At 46.3% G+C, this 22210-nt stretch overlaps 1 protein-coding gene across 1 annotated transcript in view; it reads left to right on the forward strand.

The window, feature by feature from the left end:
* POU2F3 (POU class 2 homeobox 3) overlaps window positions 1-22210 on the forward strand; it is a gene marked incomplete at its 5' end in the record, with an annotated part of 36530 nt that overhangs the window by 13592 nt on the left and 728 nt on the right. The window contains 9 exons of the mRNA XM_010150287.1: window positions 11230-11334; window positions 12913-13015; window positions 16191-16273; window positions 16423-16605; window positions 16969-17110; window positions 18018-18154; window positions 19424-19585; window positions 21138-21204; window positions 21795-21927. Of these exons, the coding sequence (XP_010148589.1) occupies window positions 11230-11334; window positions 12913-13015; window positions 16191-16273; window positions 16423-16605; window positions 16969-17110; window positions 18018-18154; window positions 19424-19585; window positions 21138-21204; window positions 21795-21927 (1115 nt within the window). The remainder of the gene's footprint in view (window positions 1-11229; window positions 11335-12912; window positions 13016-16190; window positions 16274-16422; window positions 16606-16968; window positions 17111-18017; window positions 18155-19423; window positions 19586-21137; window positions 21205-21794; window positions 21928-22210) is intronic.

Genomic DNA, 22210 nt, shown 5'->3' on the forward strand with positions numbered 1-22210 from the left:
ATATCAAAGTGTTTTCATGTAAAATCAGGTGCTGAGCCTCTTTCATTATGGGTGGAGGTTGGTGGGTTTTTTAATTTTGGTTTGGGGTTTGAGGTTGGGTTTGGGTGGCTTTTTTTTTTTTTTTGTTACCTTGCAATTCAAGTTTTCAAACTGAAGCCAAAGAAGTATGGTTTGAAACCCAACTCCAAACCGAGCACAAGAGCTGCTGAGCTCTCTTTGACTTTATTTGGAGTGCTGGGCTCTAATCACTTTGAAGATCATAAATCTCACTTCATTTAAGCCTCTCCCCCAGTCTTTGTAGATGGCCTACATTTCAGGTCTGTTTCCCTCCCATATTATGCTCCAGGCAGGAAGAGAAGGGTGGAGTGACCTGGTTAGACCCCTTACTTGCCTACCAATTCCCTGCTGTGGCTGCTCTCACCGTGAAAATGGGGAGGAGGGAAACTCTTGTGGAGTTTGAGGTTTTCTCGCAGTTTGTGGGTCAGCCCTGCGCTTTATGAGAAAACTGCCTTCTGATCCCTCAGCCTATTTGGCAAACATTTCTTCCCCCCTCCCCTCTTCAAACTCTCCTCCCACCTGGATGCAACCGTAATTTGTATGTGAATGAGAGGGAAAAGGGTGTGTATGAAAAAAGAAGCATCTTCTGCCTTGCCTATCTGGTTTAGCTTTTTATTTAGTGAGTCTAATGCTGGTTGTTTCCTGTTTATATCAAGGGAAATGCAAAGAGACAGTAATAAACTTTCACCCTCAGTGCTGGCAACCTGGATAGGGACATCTGCTGCTTGATGGTTTGGGATCGTGTCCAGACGGTGTCAGGGACAGAACTGAGTAACTTGGCTTCAGAGTCTTGCTGCCAAAGGGCATCGAGAGGGACCAGGATAAGGTCTGAGGGAAAGTGTCGAAATCAGAACTTCTCCTTGCTGTAATGTGGTGATCCTCACCAGCTGCGGTCTTACCAGTCTTGTTTGGCTTATTTCCCCATGGGTACATGTAGCATTCAGCCTTTAAGGAAACGCTGCATGGTCTCGTTTTACAGATGGCTCTGAAGAGAGTTGTTCTGCAGAGCAAAGCAATTCACCATTTGTCTGGAGTTAATCCCTGAGATAATGCTGCCTTCTGGAATACACACACAGAGCTAGGGCTGATGGTTTGGGGAGATGATAGGGCTTGTGTGCACAGTTCTGTGCATCAGTCCACAGCTGGAGGAGGGAAATACACAGATATTGAACCCCTGATTTATTTCCCATCAGGAAAGGGATGTGTAGGATCGTGTCATCTGTTGATCCTTGCAGCAATGCACTGAGTGCCAGGAAGGAATGAAGGCTCAGATCTCCCCTTCTTCCAGAAGAAGGAATGAAACGTCCTCTCCAAGCCCCTCCGTGCTCTCAAGCACTGAGCTGCACTCCAGTGCTAGGAGAGAATACGTCTCTCTTGAAATAAAGCTGAAAAGTTATGTGTTACCAGTGCAGGAAAGGCTTAGCAGGAACTGCATGTGCTCTGTATCCAAATATGCCGTGTAGTTTCACTCCAGCAAAAGGCTAACGCTTGCAGACAGGCTGTCATTTGTTTAATGATAATGACAGGTTTGGTATTTGTATCGATGTAAAGATGATCCTGCCGTGAGACTTGACAATATTTAAGGCAGACAAGCAGGCACTACTGTGCTCGAGCAGCCCAGGACTCAGCACAGCTTGAACTTTCCTGTTGGTTCTTCGCTCCTATCACTTTACTTTCTTTGGTTTACGCCAGTCAGGGATGTAGTAAGGATATATGTCTCTTTCCAACAGGCTTCCTAGGCATAGGATCTTGGGATGGATTTACCTGGGAAAAGGAGATAGCTTGGAGATGTATTACTGGGAGAGATGAGAGCTTTAGAACACAGAGAAGCATCCAGAACAAAATAAGGAAATGGGATATGCCATTGAAGTGGCCTTGTATTTCATATGCACATTAGCTCAAAGCTTACATTTGCACATCAGGTCACACACACTGTCATTTGGACTGTTGCACGTGACTCTAAGGGACACTTTCCAAAATCCCTGTCTTTCAGTGGTCAGTCAACATTAAATAATTGAGCTGCTAAAGATTCACAGTCAGTAGAACCTGAGTAGACATTTTTTGGTCAGTTGAGTGTGTCTGCTAGTGTACCACAAAAGAGTGGTGAGGGACTGGGTCCGCTGAAAAATTCCACCCTTCCAAATCCTGTGTGTTACTGCCCTGCTCTCAGCAAGAGGTGCCAAAGGGGTTTCTGTCCCTCATACCTACTTACCTAAGTCACCTCCCTGCCCTGTTAATATCTGACAGTCATTGTCCACAGAAACTTTAATTTTTTAGGTTTGAAGGAGAGTCAGTAGTTGTTTTGATGTAATAGAGTAATTTGTCTCAGGTCTTTACAGCTGATGTCTTTTAGACACATAAGATGGGAAACTGAGCGGGCAAACTGCATCTGAGATCTAAAATCGCTAGTGGCTCTCTTTCAGTGGCATAAATAACACTCTGACCTTGTTTGGTACTTTCCACCCACACGTCTGAAGGTACTGCTAATGAATTTAGCATCCCGGTGCCTCCGGAAGGTAGGGAGGTGTTTAACCCTGTCTTATAGATGAGGCAGACACAGGCTGACTACCTGGCTTTTCCCAAAGATGCTGAGAACCATGATTGCAGTCGAAATCAGTGGATGCTTTATAGGACAGTTGCCTGTGGACATTGGGGCGTATTGTAACCCCGGGACCTGCTCCCTGGCAGAGCTGGGATATGGACTCAGATTCTCTGATTCATAGTCTTGTGCTCAACCACAGACAAGTTCTTCCTCCCCTCCATCCTTTTGAAGGTGGAAAGAAGGGCCCAACTTGCTAGGTAGTTTGTTATTAATATCTGGGATGCAAAACTCTCTGCAGATTTAATTTTGCTCAATCAGGGCTTCCCTCCCCCCAGGGATCTCTCTCATAGTTTTTCATTCCACTTTGTGTTCCCACCTCCCCCTAATCTCATGTGTTCCCTATATGTCATTTCTATTCCTGCTTGGCTTTTCCCTGTGGGTAGTTCAGGTTTCAGTCTGCCCTCCAGATTTCCATCCCAGTCCTGTTTTGCCCTCCTCTCAAGGGGAGGTTCACATCCTGCTTCCTTCTCCCCTCTGGGGATCAATTCAGATTTCACTCTCTCTTCTTCTCCGCATTGCCCCAGGGTATCAGCCTAAGTCTTGCATGTGCTTTTCATCTCTTGAGCCTTCACTAGCTGGAAATCAGCCCAGCTGTCCGTATCTGCCCTGCCTGACACTGGATCTAAGCTGAACACTACCTTGGCCTTTCCCTTTTGAAGTTTTCTTGCTCTATCCTAGGGACAGACTGATTGCATAAATTTGTATGTGTGCCCTGGTTCTTCATTGAAATGCAGCCCTTTGGGAAAGCATCAGAGAAAGCCCTGGCTTGAGGGGAAGTCCTCTGTTTCTATATATGGCACTGTTTTGCCTAGGACAGATATGTAGAGGAACCTCTTGTTCAAGCTAGTTTTGTTCTGGCACCTTGCAGAGGGCCTCAGATGGGATTGATGCGAATGAACTCAAAAACAGTCCAGTGAGTCTCAGGGGAAACTTATGAAGGAAAGGGGTATGGAAGAAGGAAGAAGGATTTAGCCTTTTAAATTTTTTTTCTTGAGAGGTGGGCTGAAACCACTGAATTAATTTTATGTTGGCCAATCACATTTGACAACAACCCAGCGTTACTTCAGAGTTGGCTGGACTGTATCTGTTCCTGAAGATCTAGCCGCAGCCCATTCACAAACTCCTGCTTTCCTGCTCTGGGCTTTTAAAGAGAAACATGTATTTATAAGGTATTTCCTATGCTTGTCTTGGTCCACTGGCAGTATACCTTGTACAGCTGTTTCAAAGGTCTCTTAGCGATGGGGAGAGATAGGTCTTCTCTTTTTGCAAATTCCCTGCTCCAACCGGGCTCCTATCATCCTTTGGGAAATATTTCTAGGCTTGCAGAGGACAAGCCCCCGTTTCATGGACCTGTCTAAAGGGATGTAACAATTGTTTCCACAATAGAAACTAAGCTCAAGGCATGGGTGTCACTGTCAAACCACTATTTAGGTTGCCCGGCACCTTTTTAAGCGTTGAGTTGCACGAACTACTGTGCATGGATATGACTCTTCTGCCCACTGGAGAATGGCTCATCGGTAATAAGGAGAGGACTCCGAATTCTTGAAGGCCTTTCATCTGGTGAGCTCCAAGAGCCTGCACCACCCAGCAAGGGTGGGGCCCTACACCCAGTTTGGAGAAGGGCAAGTCATAGCATAAAAAGGTGAAGGCGATGGGGTTTCAAGCAAGGCCTCTAATTTTGGAAGCCTGACATGAGAGTGCACTTTCTCTCTTCCCAGAGGTGCTGATCTGCTAGCGCTCCATGTGAGATCAGTGGGCTGAACCTGGGCTGCTCAGCCCCTTAGGAATCAGATGTTGGGCTTATGCTAGCAAGAAACCCTCTTGCCCTGCTTCCCCAACACACAGAAGTTGCCTAGAGCCACTGAGTTGGGAGAACTGCCTCGGAGCTCCCTCTTCTCCTCAATCACTGCACTTCATTCCCTCCACCCAAAATGAAAAACTCTGTGATACTCTCCAGAGAAGTTGATCTTTCTCACTCTCCCTTTCTTTTTTAATTATATTACTTGTGTGTATTTAATGCAATCCCTCTAGCTGCTCTTCTTGTGTCCCAGTACCCTGGGGCGCGGCAACTGGTGCCAAAACTACCGTGAACCAATCAGAGAAACCCGCGGAGCTGGGATGGAGCCAGCCCTAGTCACGGGAGCCATTTGATTCCAAGTTAATTCCTTTCAAATGTGGGATGTGGTGGAAAGTGCCTTGCTACCGAGGGCTACCTGTGCCAGGACTCACTGGGTGGACACGGCTCTACCGTCCTCATAGTTGACTGATCCGGCAACATCGGTACTGTACAGGAGAGAGGCAGTGCCAGGTATTTAGATGGTTTGTGACTGGCTGGCAACCAGAGGGCACAGAGAATACAGAACAATCACAGTCTGGTCCCCCTAGATAAGGGATCCATGGAAAGGGGAAATTTTTCATGCGGGGAATTTGGAGAATGGTTAAGGGTCTGGTTCTGGCCCCAGAGAAACCCAATAAGGCAACTTTGCTGCTGACTTCAACAGGAACATGATTAGGTTCCAGGGAACCTGTGTGAGCATGCAAGAGGGCATGGGAGAAGCCATGAAGCCTGGTGTGTGTGAAATCGGATTGATAAGGAAAGGGGCAGGGATGCAGCCCAGGGTGGGAGCAGAGAAGATAAGCAGAAAGGTGTAGGCAGAGGTGGAGTTCTGGAGAGCTTTGGAAGTTGAGCAAGTGAAATTGAGAGAGGTGCAGGGAACAGTGCTGCAACACATGAGAAGGTTGGGGCAGAAATGCAGAACCTCTGGGCTGAGGATGACTAGAGAGGAATGGGCAGGGAGAGTCCTGGAATGAGACATGAGAGAAATAGCAGCCTTAGTGGTGGTAAAATTGTTTCCCATACTTTGTTTGGAGGCTCTCACCATTCTGACCAAGAAAATGGCATCTTCCCCTCTCCTTCTTTTAAATGCCTCACGTAGCATACCCACAGACCGTGGCAGAGAAGATACCACATGCCTGAGTACCAATAGCAAGAGCGAAGATGCTGTAAGCTGTTGCTTTTCAGTACCTTTTTACCAGTTCTGCGCTCCCGGAACACGGATCGCCTTACAAAAGCACTAGCTGGCTTCTGTGTTACTGAGGCTCTTGCAGAGGCTGCAGTCTCTAACGTGGAGAGCAGCCCTGCGTCAGGATGCGTCCACCTGTGCAGGCGCCGATGGGAGCGTGGCCACCCGGGGCATGTGCTCTTCCCACCTCTGGTTTTGGTTCTGCACTCCCTTGCCCAGCGCCTGCTTTTGAAGCCTGCTGTGCTACACGTGATCATTTGAGGTTTGTCATTCAGCACAGAGAGAGGTGCCTTCATCCTTTTTCCTGTTCTCTGTTTAAAAGATGAGGGAAATGCTGTACCAGAAAACCTGCGAGTGCAAAGCTGAGCATGGTTGTTTGTTTTCTTTTGTGAAGCATGTAGCCCAGTTACTCTTAAAGTTTTGATTTCCCACTCTTGCACAACTATTAACATCCTGAGCTGAAGCTCAGGGGATAAAGCGTATGAGATCAGGTCTAATTATTCGACTCGAAGGCCTCGTATAGCTGTGATGCAGGTGTGTTAAGGTTAGGGATTGCACTTTAATTCTTCAGTGTGCTGCCATTACTGAGTTTTAGGATATAGTGTGTTAGGCATTCAGCGTGGAATGAACTCCCCTTTTGTTACGCTGCCGGTTTCTGAAAAACCCCACCCTTCAGAGAGGATACCAAATGCTATAGGGTGAATATTGTTGCATTGACATAAGGGGTTTTTTTCCGTCTTCCTGGGTGTCTGTTAAGCCTTGCCGTACGTGCAGGATACTACATGTGGAAATAGTAATTGCAAGCCCATTATTATTATTGCTATAATTTATTATTAGTGTGTTTTTTATTTTATGGGGCCCACGTGTGCAGGTAATTCACAGACAAGTACACTTATGCCATTGGAAGGTGGGAAGGCTTAGTTAACTGCAGTAGCCTTGGATCCGGTCTTGATACCCGTTTCTATCATAGAACTTCCTCCCTTGACTTCAGGCAAATAACTTTGGAGCAGCTTCAGGCAGCCCTGTTGTCTTGAAGAGCTCTTTGGGAGTGATTCGGCCCTGGAAGAACCATGCTGTTCACTGGTTCAGGGGCAATAGGTGCAGACCCTCTGAAGTCTGTGTGCACCTGATGCAGTGAAACAGCCTTACCACTCTGCTGTGAGGGGAGGGAGGGATATGAGTCAGTCAAACTCTTAAACAATTTTGAGTTGCTGACTGTGAGATAAACCAGATACGAAGGCAGATAAATATCTGTTTCCAAGAGGTTACTGTCTAAATAGAAACTACACAACGAATAGGATTGTCTTCTATCTTACAATAACGACCGCAGTCCCTGCCTAATAACTGGTACTGGAGAGGGCTGACATGGCTTTAACGGCCTCACTCTGGCAGGGCATGGGGATCTCTTACCTAGATTTGGGGAAGGCACCCGAGGCTCTGGGTGCTGAATCAGTCGGTGGGTCCCACCTTTGCAAAGAGGATGGTGGCGTGGTGTTTGCATGACCTCAGAAGGGCTCGTCAAAAGGAGGTGGCTTGGGGCTGCATTCAGGCTGCCTGCTTTGCTAACAGACAAGGAAGATGGATGCAGATTACCAGTGAGCAGTGACCCTAAGATGGGCTTACACAAGGGGGGGCTGCAGCCAGAGTCCTGCCCCACCGGTGGGGCCTGACCATCCATCCATCGAATCAGGTGCGGGTCAGTCGGTCTGTGGGAAGGGTACGGCCTTCCACACGGTGAAATCAGAGCTGCTAAGGTGAATTTTTCCAACTTCCTCCTGTAAGGCTGGCTTTTTACAGCTTTGCAATATGTCTGCAGGATGTTTTCATGAGCCGTATGTTTGCCAAAAGTTCACAGATCAGTTACAAAACAGATGTACTTTTTTTTTTTTTCTTCCCTTCTTCCTACTGGTAAGGAAGAGTTTGTGCAGTAATTGCAGGCAGGTTGGGAGATGTTTTCTTCATAATTCTCTTTCTTATGAAATGTTTATGAAACACCTTCCACAAATCGGTTACGCAAGCAAGCTGAAGAGCTTTGATCATTTTCCATCGCCCTCAATATGTTTCTTAGTTTGTTTTGCTTTTTGTTTTTGTTTTTAGGCCAGAGATAGGTAAGAAACAATCCATCCTTGGCCAGGCCCAGCAGCTGTGCTAGCCAACTCAGGAAAGGACTCTCTTTCCATCCAGTCACCCTTCCTGTGTTTTTCACTCTGATTGCTCGGGGGAAGCTGACCCTATTTTAAGGCCGTGAAAACATCCACTTGAGATTTGCAAGTGTGATTCCTTTCTTATCCCAGAGAAGCCTGAGGTAGCTCTGCGTACCAGTGCCGCCGCCTGCCGTTACCTCCTCGGGAGGAGCTCCAAGATGCTCCTGGCCCTGCCTGGAGATTCCCCACGAGTCCAGGGGGAAGAAAGTGGCTGGAGATTCTCAGCCAGCAGCCCCATCTCCACGTCTTGCCACAGCTGTGGCTGAGCAGGATGTGTTCACTGCACATGGCTGGGGCCCGCTGTTTCACAGGTTCATTTTCCCTCCGTCTTATTTCCCCAAATCAAATTCAATGGGAAGAACCTTACGTTTGCTCTCAACGAATTCTTGCTCCCCATCTGTCCTGCCCATTGGTGTAAAACCAAGGTCCTGAGGAACCAGTGGTCTCTGGTCCTGGTTTTAACTAAATCACTGTTGCTCACTTGCAATGTTTTGGCAAGGTTCTCATCAAATACCTACGTGAGGTGAATCTGTGATAATTTTAACCTTTTTTTTTTGGTTCCTTAAAGAAAACTTTTCTCATGTTTGCAGAAAATGCCTGCAAATGTGAGTCAGATGCACTGGGAAAGGAGAAGGCAGCTCCTCCCCTCGTTTTATTAATTTGAGATTTACATTGTTTTAAGGGAGTCTCATGATATTGAGTGGCCTCGCCCACAATGTGTGTGGTTTTTTGGGGTTTTGGGTTTTGGTTTTTTGAATGTACGGTTGGTAATACTGCCGGTTTAACCAGGGAAAAAAATGAAGGTGCAGGATTTGCATAAACCATCCCAAAAGTTTTGGATATACCCCGAACTCTTGCTAATGAACAATTAGCCAGCTGCGGGCCTGTTGTGGAGAGGAAGAGGAGGGAGAGGTAAATTTGAGACTAAACCCAATGAAAATAGGTGCAGGGGAGAAGGATTTGTCAAGAACACCCAAGCTCCCGCCCACTGCGCAGGAGGGAGCCAGAGAATTCCAGGGACGGGGGAAGGAGCAGTGGGAGATGTTGTTGTTTTTAAATTGGGAACCGGTCCTTTGCCAAACCCACCTCCCGTTCTCATATTGTGCGATGCCGGGATGCAGCTACACACCCCTTTCACCCTGGAACGCTTCCAAATCATTCCGCTTGGCAGCTGTAAAAATTGATTTCAGTTTGGAAATGGCTTGTGCTTCTTCAACACTCCACTCCTATTGGGATCATAACTTAGGCAGGATCAAGTGCCTTGTTCTCTGAGACGTGGATAACTTCTCTTTTTGGAACTGTTCAGACTTGGATGACTGCGTGGTGTGAGGCAGACACACATGAATTGCAAGCAGGGGTAATTTATTTATTTTTTTTAATTTATTTTTACTTTTTGGCTCGGATGACTTCTCTTTAATGCGCCCTCAGAAGGAAAAACGGGCATAAAACCATTTGCCTGCAATGACTGGATGGCTCAGGGGTAACGGTGTATTCTCCTGAGCCTTTTGTCTACCATTTAGTAACCGAGACACTATCCGCATTGATAGTGATCAAGAAGATCTTTCCATCTGATTTTTTTCACCAGGCTAAGAGGGATGATCATGCCAACCTGAAAGGTAGGAAAAGAACTGGAATTCATAGCATGCGTATAACTCTTGTCGCAAGGAGCTAGTATTATTGCAAAACTAGTTTCGGCAGTGTCCGGAGCTATAGTTGTAATCAAAGGAGATGTTGTAATTCTCTTCCCTCTGTGTAGCACCTTCCAAAATTCAGAGGCTAATGTCACAGGGCACGCTCCCCGCACTGCAGCTGCGAGCCTCTTACAGCCACATTCGCTCCTTTGCTCCTGCTCCTGTGGAAATCTGTGTATTTGTTTGCTTTAGTCCGATTGAAATAAAACCGCCTTCAGTCAAAAATATTTGCTTGGGCCATTGTTTTAGGAGCTGAATTTCTCATCCCCTCTGCTGGCAGGAGGCTGTGTGACCTGAAGGCCGTGGCAGCACTGCAAAGCCCCCGCAAAGGCCACCCCGCTGGGCTTCTGGGGGACGCTGGGCTCGGCTGTAATCTGATGGGAGATGGTGAGGTTCAGCCCTGGTATTAAGAGTGAATCTGCAATGCTGAGCCCGTGGACGGGGTTTTCAAGACCTGTCCTTTCTGGTGTCCTCCTGGTTTTTCCAGTTTGTGGAAACTGGAGCCTCTTCCTGCACTGGAAAGGCAGGAATGGGACTGACGGTGTGAGCCTTCTTCGAGGCATTCTCACGCTTAGGAGAAACATAAGCCTAAGTTTGGAAATCTTTTGTTTGGGTATTTTCTTAGAGAAAATGTGTTATAAGAGCTCTGTGTGACTTGTCTCCTGTGCATGGCATCTGCACATAGACACTCCTCAAACACCTTTTGGGAAATAACCTAAAAACTTTTAAACTTTCCCCAACCAGGTTCTGCTCTCTCCTGTCCCAGTCAGCCTTACCAAGGGATTTCAGCTAGTACAAAGTGATGCAACAGGTTTTTGTTTGCTTGTTTAATGTAGTAGTAATGTTAAAAATCAAGATGGAGGCTATAGAATGACCCAGACACAAGGTTCTGGTTCCTGGGTAAATTCTTCTCTTAGGAATGTGGACCCAGAAATCTTTTATATTTATTTATTTATTTATTTTTAGACAGGACTCTTTCTTGAACATAAAAATAGGTCCAAATGACCACTGGACATATGTGAAATTGCCCAGTTCTTTTCCCACAGCTCATTCTAACTAAGGAAGCAGATTTTTCCTTGTCAGACCAGTGCCATTTCTTGTTTTCTGATGGAAGTTGAACAAATACATTTGGCATTTGGAGTGCTGCATTGTCAGGTCTGGAAGATTGTGGTCTTTTACTTCATGACCTTTCCTTTAGCATCCCCTTATAATGTTCTCTGCCACCTGGAGAAGTAAATGAGAGGCCATCTATAGCCAGCCCCACCATCAGGCTGTGAGTCGTGATCGGTAAAGGAGAACTGATTCATGTCTTCCTTATAACTCCACAAAATGCCTCAGTGTTATGTCTGATGAAAGTACTTGCATGCTTTAAACCCTGCACAGTCACTGGAACTTGGTTACTTCCTAAAGTGTTTTAATTAACTTGTTTTAATTGCCCAAACTGGAAGCCTCCCTTGGCTTGGCAGAGCTGGAAACCTATGTCCATGTTATAAACTGGAGAGCAGAAGTGGGGAACGACCATGCCCTGCTGCTAAGCCAAGGGTGGGAGTCCTGATGTCCAACTTTCCTCTGCAAGGAGCCCCTCCCTCTCAGACCTCCCGCATCCCCTTTTCTCCACTCTCTAATGCTACAATTACTTTGCTCTTTTTCAGATTAAAACCGAAGACCTCAGCGACTCTTTGCAGTCTACAATCCCCCCTAGGTCAGGTCACCTTGTGCAGGGATCATCAATGATGCCTGGGAGCCAAATTGCAGGGGTAAGTGACTTCACTGCTTCAGGGATCCAGAAGCCTGAAAGGGCACTGGTTTGTGAACCTCCGGAGAAGAGGCTGGTTTTGAGGCACTCGCCAAGTTAGGTGTGCCTTTTGACAGCGGCAGGAAGAGACTTGAGGGTATGATGGACCCTAAACCGGAAAAGTGAATCTGTGTTAGCAAAAGTCAGCTTCCTCCTCAGCCTCTTTTCTGCGGAAAGTTTTACATGGGTTCAAAGGCAGACTGGACACGTACTTGGAATAGATTCCATTGGAGGGTTTACTCGGCAGGCAAACCACACAATTCTTAGGAAATCCCTTGGACTGAAAATAATTGGAGGCTGAGACAACACCAAGGGGAAGTGTTAGATACGCTTGCCATGGTCTTCCTCTTCCATGAACACTGGGTAATACCATTGTTGGAGATAGTATTCTAGACTAGATTAATGCTTGATCTCAACCAGCATAGCCACCCTTCAATGTGGCCTCAGGCTGATTTACAACAGAGAAGAAATTAAGTCCTTGAGGGAATTTTTTTCTTTTCCTAAGGTGAAAAATCAGAGTTTAGCACTTAACTCTTGTTAAATTCTAGTAGGATTTAGATGCCAGAAGGCCACACAGCTGCTCAGTAATCTCTTCCCTCATTCTTTTGTGGGGTATTCAGATCCCATACACAATTCAGGGACTGTTCAATTTCCCCAAAGCTTCAAAACAGTTCTTGAGAAGTTCCAAAAGCTCATCTCATTGAGTAATGAGCTCCTTTAAATATGTACCTCTAAAGAGAGTTTGTCTTACTGGGGCTTTGGGCTTTTTTTGGTGTGTATCCCATGCAAATGCAAACTCTTATCCCCTAATCCCAACAAAGGGCCTGGAACTGGTACGCCAATAATCTGAAAGAGCGCTGGGATGTAATCCTCATCTCCCTGTACCTATTGACTGCTCTGCCCAGTGCAGGGTAGGGAATTCTTGGCAGCTCCCTGGCAAAGAACAGGACAGGTTTTTTCAGGTCTGGTCCCTGTGTCCATTGCAATGAGTTTGCTGTTGGTGCAGACAATCGGCTGCTGTTGGGCATTGCTGCTCCCCCATATTAGCATGTGGCTGGCTGGGAAATCAGCCCTCTGTGGAAAGTAGGCTCTCCGTGTTTGTGAGGTGGGACAGTCAGCTGCACTTTTCTGTGTCATTTTAAGGGGTTCACTCTCTGAAAGTACATTATCTGCAAGAGACTGAAATTCAAGAGGTTTCACTGTTACTCCTAACAACTAGGGTTTGATTGCCAGTGCCTCGAAAATGTAATGTTCCAACAATTTATTTTTTTCAGATAAAAGGAGGTAGTTTTCCATGTGGATGTCTGTGTGTGCACAGAATTCTTGTTATACAGCCGAAAACTTCAGATCTTGGAGTACGTCTGGATCTGTAGCTCTACACTGCATGAATTACACAAACCCAGTGTGTTGGCAATTAAATGAAAAGTGTGAATAGGGTCAAGGACAGTATAAAAGAGCGGGGAAGCTTTCTAGGAGAGGTGATGCTGTGTGAAAAGCAGACACCTCTGAGTTTGGTTGTTCCCTCTGCTTTTTCCCGCAGGATATGAGCTCTCTTCACACCCTGCAGCAGCTTGTACTGCTTCCTGGTCATATGCAGTCAGTTCCCCAGTTTCTTCTGTCTCAGTCTCAGGCCGGGCAACAAGGTAAGAGCAAAAAAGGCTGAAAGGGGCATTGTTATGAGTAGACACTTATCTAGGAACGCCCCACTCCAAATGACTGTTGCTCTAAATCTGGTGTGTTGTGTTTTCCCAGCATGATGCTGTCTCTTCCCCTGCTGTGTTACGAGATGCATTCTCCCCTGCTCTTCCCCCGGTGCTCCTCATGCTCCTGGCACGCTCCCGTGGGTGCTTGGTTGCTCCGGGAAGGGTCCAGATCCGGAGATGCTCCTGGCACCTGTGGCTTGTGTGCGCCACGAGTGCCACCTTGGGGCCAGCCTTCGCAGACCTGCCAGGGATGCTGCAGTTCCACAGCCTCTGGTTGGCTTCCAGCAAAACGGCAAGGAGCCTGCTCCCTGGGGAACAGTTGCAGCCTGCCTGGGCTTCCAGCCTCGCTGGAAGGTGATGTGGTGAGGGCTGAGATGATCCCTCTAAGTACCTCAGACCGGGAAGGAGCTGAGCTGCTCTGGTGCAAGGATGATGCTGGCACTACAACAAACAGGGCTAACCTAGCCAGGAGCAACATGCAGATGAGAGCTGAGAGGTTTGGAGTTGCCAGTGGTTGTTCCCAAATCCAACCCATGGGGCAGGAGAGGACAAGAGGTCCAACTACTTCTGAAACAGAGTGTGATCAGCTTCATGAAAGGGATGGAAGGACTGAGGGCTGAACTCAGTGCTTAAAAAGTCCCCCTGTTTCTCTTTTCACCACCAATATTTTTTATGGCATTTCTCCAACAACAGGTATACAGGTATGCCGTTGATGAAGTTTTATGCTGCTTATGGACAGACAAATACAGTCTTTGATCCATAACCTGACAGATGCAAAGGGACTTGGGTTATTTGCCCATATTCTTGATTTATTCCAGCACAGAGTTCCCACTGTATGAATCAAACTTCAGAATTAAAATTCAACATCTCTGCAGCTGGAAGCTGCTGGTACATACGTCCAAAAGAAAACCTATACTGTAGGCAAGTGGGAAAACTATTTCTCATTGACAGTATATAAACTCTTCTCTCTGTCAAATGACCCTAAGTGTTGTATAAAGAAACCAATAGATGTATAGTTAACAATAATCTAGAATTTAGTTTGTTTGAAATGGCAGGGTCAGGATAACCTATTGCTTACCATCTGCTTTTATCCATGTATAACAGGAAACATCTTATACTGGAAAAGAAAACTTGCTTCCTTTTACAGAGTTAGGGTTTCTTCTGTTATGTGACTTCCTTTGGCCGCAATTACCCCTCCAACAGATGGCCAGTGGTTTAGCCATGACCCCTTTTGGATCCAGACTTGATAAAGACTGGATATTCCAGCCAGTAGCTGGCTTTTTGTGGAAGAGAACTTCCATTTGAATGGGTGATTGCTGAGTTTTAATGACTCACTGCATGCACAGCCACTGGGGAGTAAAAACGAAGGCACAGATAGGTTTTGTGGAATTAGTTGTTTGGTACAGATAGAGGTGGAGTGTTCTTCATACCAAAGAGATGCATGAAATATTCCTGAAGTTGTCCCTCGGGCCACCATGGGGACACCCTCGTTGTTTCCTGAGTTCTGCCTGAAGGGTACATCACTTCATGGATTTCATGGCCAAAGGGACTTGGCTGTGAGCTTAGCCTTTCCAAGAGGACATGTGTTTTGGTTTGGCTTTAGTGTTTTAAAGCTGGTTTTAAGCCAGATAGCTTCCCAGGTCTGATTCATTATGCCCTGATCTGCTTCACTGTGCAGCCCTTCAAACAGCTAATGAGGGCACACGTGATCAAGGGGATGAGCGCTCTGTGCCATGAAAGTGGAAACAAGCAGCCAGGTAGATGCTGGGAATGCTGTCAGCCAACATATTGCTGCTGAAGTCTTCATCTTACGAAAACACAGCCTCGGTCTCATCAGCTGTCAAACCGGTGATTCCTGAATCCAGTCCATAATTTTCATTTGAGCTAGAGCTGAGCTTTTGCAAAGGTGTTCAATCATGATTTTAAAGACTCCAAATGACAGAGCATCCGCCATGTCCCTAGGCAAGCCATTCTGGTGATTAATTACCTTCCCTGTTAAAAATGTGCACCTCATTACCAGCCTGCATTTGAAATTCAAAGTTGTTCCAGCATTAGAGAGGCTTATTGAAACACCAATCTAAATAAATAAATGGGATCCTGCACATTCAGATCTAAATTAAAAAAGGAAGGACAGAAAAAGAGAGAGGAGGGAGTGATTGATTCTGGAGATTGTATTTAATTTGTTTTTTAGCAGAAGTCCATAAATTTCTATAGTTTTCCCTATAATTGTCAGTTACAATCAATAGAATATATTGACTGTTTCATGAAAGGCTATAAATTCTCACTATATTCTGTAGGTTTCACCCACAACAGACTTGAAGAACCTAAGTAAATTTCTAGGGACCTACACTGCCTCAGTTGCTATTTAATCTTTAGGACATTCCCTGTAAGAGATATAGGCCTGTACCTGGCAGTTTGTCAACTAAACAATTATGCAGTCTCCATAAATACTAGGTTTTGTTAGTTTTATAGATTTCTCTTCTTTTTTCCTTTCATCATTTTGTGTCAGTTTATATATTCCAAAAGAAATTCAATTTATTTGAAATACAGTAAGGTAGAAAAGAAAGGGTCAGATGGCTTTAAAATGACACTTGAAAATGAAATGTATAGTTGAAAGCAGAGTGGGTAGGCTCAGGAGATTAACTGTAGGATTGGGATTTTTTTTAACAAGATCAAGTGGCTGAAAGTTAGAGTCAAAAAAGCTTCTATTGGAAATAAGATGCACACTTTTTTAGCAGCTACAATGATTAAGTGCTGGGAGAGATCACACTAAGGATGTAGTAAATTCTCTGCTGCTTGGCATCTAAAATCAAAGTCAGATGTCTCTGCAAAATGTCTACCTGCAGGGATCAGTGGGTGAGATATTTTACCCATATCATTATTGTAATAATCCCTTTCAGGTTAAAAAGCTGTGAAAAGAGCCTTTCCTTTCTCGTAATCCAGCTCAGAGCCATCCACGTTTGTAGTGGCTGGAATTCTGATATTATGAACAAGAGGTAGCTGATATTTTCCATTCAGAGCTTCAAGAGTCTTTCCTGTGCAGTGTGATGCTCAGCTGCCCAGGTGCTGATGAAGGAGCTGGTCTGATCAGATGCATCTCTCTTTCTTTCCTCAGCTTTGCAGCCAAACATCCTCTCCTTCCCTCAGCAACAGGGCAGCCTTCTCCTCTCCCAGCCGGGACCCAGCCTGGCATCACAGGTAACTTGCCTCAGTGTTCAGTCCCACAAAGTCCCACCCTGAGAAGCACCCGTCTACCAAAACTGTTGCTTCCTTAAGGGCAAAAGGCTGAGGAAATGGTGCGCTTTTCTATTGTCGTGACACTCTGCGGCTTTGCTGTTGTTTAACAGGCTGTGGGCCGTTCTGGACTCCCCGGGTCATCGGTTGAACCCCACCTGGACGTACCCCAGCATTTGCAAGTGGCAAAGCACCTCACTCCGACGGGAGCATCTGAGGAACCCAGTGACCTGGAGGAGCTGGAAAAGTTTGCTAAGACTTTCAAACAAAGGCGAATCAAATTGGGGTTCACGCAGGTGGGCAGCATCGTCCGTGGGAAGGGTGGTCTTGCTTGCCATGTGGATATGTTGGGCTGAGAGAGGAGTGGATGGAGGAAGGGCTGGATTAGACACAGGTTGGCTTTCTTTGGAGCATCCCCTTCCAAACACATGAAGAGACAAACCCTACCTAGTACTTCCTTACCGTGACCTCATATCTGCACCTTCTCGATGCACAAAGTCTCAGGGGTGTGGGGCAGACTCCCATGGGAAGAGAATTCACTTTCTCTGGAAGGCAGGTCATGAAAACTGGGCTGCACCTATGCTGGGAGGTGGTCTGACAGCAGGAAGCTGTGGGGGTTTTTTCTGAGCTCATGTTGCGATTTGGATCTTCTCTGGCAGGGTGACGTGGGACTTGCCATGGGGAAGCTCTATGGCAATGACTTCAGCCAGACCACCATTTCCCGCTTCGAGGCTCTCAACCTGAGCTTTAAGAATATGTGCAAGCTCAAACCTCTGCTGGAGAAGTGGCTGAGTGATGCAGGTAGGTGACATTCTGTGCAGAAACGCCACCAGTCCTGGAGTCTCGGCCAGGATGAGGGGATCCATCCAGGAGCCTCCAATAAAATACAGGAAAATCAGAGCTGGAGCTAAGACGTCTCAGATCTCTGGCTGGCTAGTAACAGACTGTTTTCCACTGTGGATCACACAGCAGGTTGCATAGCAGCCTAGATATCAAACCACAGCTGTCCTTTCTCTCTGGCAATACGGGATTGACACGGCAGCTTGGTGTCTGGGGCATTCCCTTCCTGCATCTCCTCTGTGTTGTTGTACGGCCTGGGGCAAACCGCTGGGCTAGTCCATTCAGTCCCTTCTTGTGTAAACTGGAAAGAGTAGGAAGGGAGGACTCCTAGAGTGCTCAGAGACCAGCCCATGAGCAGTAATTAGAAAAGGAAGGTATTGCTGCAAGGGGAAACCCCAGCAGCAGCAGTACTGGGCTGGTGTCCTCTGCCGCCTGCAAGCTGCTGCACGAGTGGCATTAGTCTCATGTGCTGCACCCAGCCCTTCAGGAGTGGCATTTTTGACCAATTTATGTCTGGAGGTGTCTCAGCTATGTGAGGGCTTGATCTCAGTGCTGTAAGTCAACACCTTTTACAGCGTGAAGTGAAATAATTGGAAAATGTGTGGCCCCCAGCAGAGGAGGCTGGAAAAAAAGGAAAAATAGTGTGTTGATTAAAATTGTGGCTCTCATATTTCTTTCCTGATTTGGATAAGACCATAGATGGATTTGGGACTGTTGGAGCAATTTTCATCATCATCAGAGGAGGGATCCACAATACAGGCATATTTTACTTACTTTTAGGATATGCCATAGTTCCCAGGAAGGATCTAGGAATGAAAATAACTCATTATCTTCTTGAATATCTCTCTTCCCCTCTCTCCTCCCCTAGAATCTGCTCCTTTGGATTCTTCCATGAGCACTCCCAATTCCTACCCCTCAGTGAATGAGATGTTTGGACGGAAAAGAAAGAAGCGAACCAGCATTGAGACCAACATTCGCTCCACTCTGGAGAAAAGATTTCAAGATGTGAGGGGAAAATCTTTCAATGTCTTGTGGACTCTCTGCGTTTGGCATTTGCTAGGTCACAGGAGCAGTGAATCCTCCAAAAAAAAAGAGATCTCTTTGGTTTGTTTGTTTTGATAGCAGGTTAGAAAATGCTTGAAGGGGCTAATGGGAGAAGTGTCAGCACCAAAGAAATCAGACCAAATAGTTTCCTTGGTAAATGTTGTTTTAAAGGAATTACGATTTCATCGTTACACCTCCCCATTTCCATCCACTGACCGGTGCCCAGTCAAAGCTGATCTCCTGCACCCACCTCTTTCCTCTGCGAGTTGCAGGCATGTGTCACGGGAACGGTGTGGCCACGGTGCAGCACGGAAACGGATGCCCCGTTAATCAGGTCTTGTGAGACCACAGAACTAGTTGCTCCAGATATTGCTGTTGAATCATTTTAGAAGTGGAGCCTTTTACTTTTTAAGCATCAAGCTTTTTAAGAAAAATTGTTACAGAGAGCAAACAGAGCTTTAAATCAGCAGGACCAACTTGCCCATTGAAAAATTTTCATCAAAACTGTAGCCCTTATTTCTTTTTGGTTTCTCCCTCATTTGTGATCATATCAAAGTTTCCTCCTAAGTGAGAACAAAAGATAATCCTTGTCAGGTCATTATAGGCACTTCATTTTTAGCTAGTAGGAGCCATTCTTTGTAATGGGAAAACTGTCTTGGCATGTCCATGCTAGGTATTTCTGACCCTCAGGTATCCAACTCAGATCAAAACCCACAGAGCTAAATACTGTCAAATGCACCAGAAAATAAGTGACTCAGAAGAAAGGGTAGGTGCTACTATTTCCCTTTATAAATGAGGGGTGGAGGAAGAAAGAGTAGAAATGTTTTTTCTGAGATGGGGCAGGTAGGTGTATGAACAGCACTCCGAGCTCCTGTGTCCCGTGTAGTGATAAGATGACCACCAGTTGTTAGCTTCCCCCCAAGCAATGATTCAGGGAGCTGTTAAGATCAAAGAGCCTGGTGCTTTATGCAATAACAGGGCCAGGGAGTGTGACTCATCCCCCACTGATTCCATGAGACCTGATGTTGAATCAGAGGCACTTTCTGGTTCACAGAACGTAAGCTCTCACCCAAACATTTACCCTTTGTCTTAGAAGCAGATTTTCTTCCCTCCTCATATTACAGCCAGCCCCACCCTTGCCCTCTGCCTTTCCAGCAGCAGAAGCGTACATGGATGCTGTGAGTTACAGCTTTTTGGGGCTTCCTTTAACCTCCTGCCCTTTCTTAGCAGAACCCCAAGCCCAGTTCAGAGGAGATATCCTTGATAGCAGAGCAGCTCTCCATGGAAAAGGAGGTGGTTCGGGTCTGGTTCTGCAACCGGCGCCAGAAGGAAAAACGGATCAGCTGCCCAATGCCATCCCCCATCAAATCACCTATCTACAATTCCAGACTGGTGAGAGTCTTTGGGTTAAGGAGTATGCTATCCCAAACGAGAAGGGAAAAGGGTGGGGGGATACAGCAGGGTTTGCTGGAAAAGGAAAAGAGACAGGACACCTCCTTGTGCACACAAGTCCCTGAGTTGCTGCAGGCCCAGCCCAGAGAGGGACTACACCTGCAGAAGTGTGCGGAGAGGCAGCTGGGCTAGCCACGGATTGGGCATACACACAGCACCCCAACGTGAATGAAATCTCATGCCTGCACTTACAGAACATTTATTTTTATTTGAATAATGAAAAGTTAGGAAAAGAAAAAAATTCCTAGAAGGTACAAGTCAGTTTAATTGTAGGATAATTTATCCAAATAGGGCTGCTATCCCATCATTTTTCACCCCGAGATTGCTAAATAAAAGCTTTCCAAAGTTAATGGAAGAGGAATCAGCATTCCATGGAACCAGAGTTACATCCACTCATGTCAATTTACTGGGTAACTCTGAGACCCAGTGGTAACCATTTACATGTCAGTTTGTTGTCTTGCCTCCGTGCAGAAATGCAGAATACACTCCAGTAGTGCTAGCTGTCCTTCTCTCATGTTGTACAATCACGTTTTGGCAAGCGTATTTTCACTGCCAGGAAGCCACTGTCAGTGGCTACTGTGGCTAACAAGCTACTATTGCAGTTCTGTTGGTTAACAGTTGCTTCCACATATAAAAGTGGCAGGAGCCTCCCTGCAGTGTTGTTAGTGTTGGAGCACATGTGAGTGGGAGGGAGAGTACTTATTCGCAAGCAGTATTTTATCTTGAAATCTTCTGGGTTTTGGAATTATCCATCAGAAGGCAGGAAAACATCACAGGGAGTTTGGTCACTTGTTGCACAACACGTTTGGTCTTCAGTCACAAACACAAAAGGCTGCTTGCAAGCCATGAATTTTTAAAGCAGTAGCTTTGGTGAATAGTTTTCCTGTGAATGCATTGTACAAAGTGTGCCTTTGCTCATCAGTCATTCTGAACAATGTTCAGTGAACAATGAACAGTGTTGCCTGTAGTTAAAGTACCATGGTTGAACAACAAATGCCCAAGGCTCGCTTTGATTGCAGCCACCAAATTACTAATTGTCACCTGAGAATTCTCACCCATCAAGAACTCCCTAAAGGAGAAGGGACTATTTGTGCCTAAGACCAGAGTGAGCTGGGAAGTTTTTGATGAGGAACATCCAGCCTGAAACATCCAAAGGGTAGTGGCTCCTACGAATGGGATCTCAGGACTTACAGCAAGTTTGGCTTCCATTTGATAATTTCAGGATTTTCCACAGCTTATCCATAAATTTAGATCTGTGTAGAGAGTGCCAGGCATATGTAATACTCATTCTGATTTTTTTGCATGGCCCTGGATATAAAAATGGTGCTTCTACAATCGAGTATGAATAGAAATACCTGTGGGAGCCTCAGATGTAGATAAGAAATCTGCCTTGGAGCCCACACACTCTAAAGGGAACGTGAAAGGAGTGGCATTTCATGATCTATACTCCCATAGTGCCAACTGCTTACTGTTTGCTTCTGTTTCTCTCTAGGTTTCTACCTCAGGGTCCTTGGGGCCCCTCTCTGTCAATCCAGTGCATAGCACCATGCCTGGGACTGGTAAGCCTTGAGAAACCTGCCTCGCTCACCACTCTTTTCCTCCTTCCTCTCTTGCTCTCTGACTAGAAGCGTGGGGTTTAGGCCACATTTGCAGGCCACTCTGAAGAAGACCCTTGGGTTTGGCCAGGGAAAGTATCCCCACATACCTAGTGTACACAAGGGATAAGAACAGCAGAGTCTTTCTCTTAGCTGGAACAAAAGCATGGAAAGCTTCCTGGACATGGTAACATTCCCGTGATTATCCTATGCAAATTTTACTGGGGTGTTTAGGTTTGGGAGCCAGGCACACCTAGAAGCCAAACAAGAGGAGTGCCTGGGGGTAGGTCACCGTATTTCTTCAGCAGAACACTGTCAGATCTCCTTCAAGAAGTGTGATTCACACAAATAGAAACCGAGTGCTAGAGAGAGAGCAGCCCTGGAGACCCCTGGCTTCTCTGTGGCTGGGCACAGACCCTGCCTTGCTGCTGCAGGGCAGACAGTGGATCAGATGAACAACAGGATGGGTACAAGGTGGTGGAGATGTCCAGGCTTGGCCTGTCCTTGGCAGGAAAAGGAGATCCCAGCCTTATTCTGCTTTCTCTGCTACGCAGTAACATCATCATGTTCCCCAGGGAACTCCAGCAGGCCCTCGTCCCCTGGCAGTGCACTCCATGCCACCAGCCCCGGCACAGCCCAGAGCAACTCCAAAGCTGCAATGAACTCATCCGGTTTCAACTCTTCAGGGTAAGGCAGCGGGGGGTCCACAGCTTGCTCCTTGGTAAGGGCATTGGAGGGCTTGGGAAAAAAGCAACAGAAGCTTAACAAAGAATGTGTAAGCCTTTAGAGACTCCAGCAATGTGGAGCTACACGGTGGCATGTTCTTACATGAAGCTTCACATCTGACCTGAAGCTTCTTGGGATAAGGCTATTTTTTGTGCTTGAAGACAAAAAGTAAATCAAGTTTTCCCTGAAAAACTGTGCTGGTTAAAAAAGGAGGGGGGGGGGGGGGGGGAAAAACCCAAACCCC

This window comes from Eurypyga helias, unplaced genomic scaffold (genome assembly GCF_000690775.1).
Source record: "Eurypyga helias isolate BGI_N326 unplaced genomic scaffold, ASM69077v1 scaffold25404, whole genome shotgun sequence".
In the NCBI taxonomy this organism is placed as follows: domain Eukaryota; kingdom Metazoa; phylum Chordata; class Aves; order Eurypygiformes; family Eurypygidae; genus Eurypyga; species Eurypyga helias.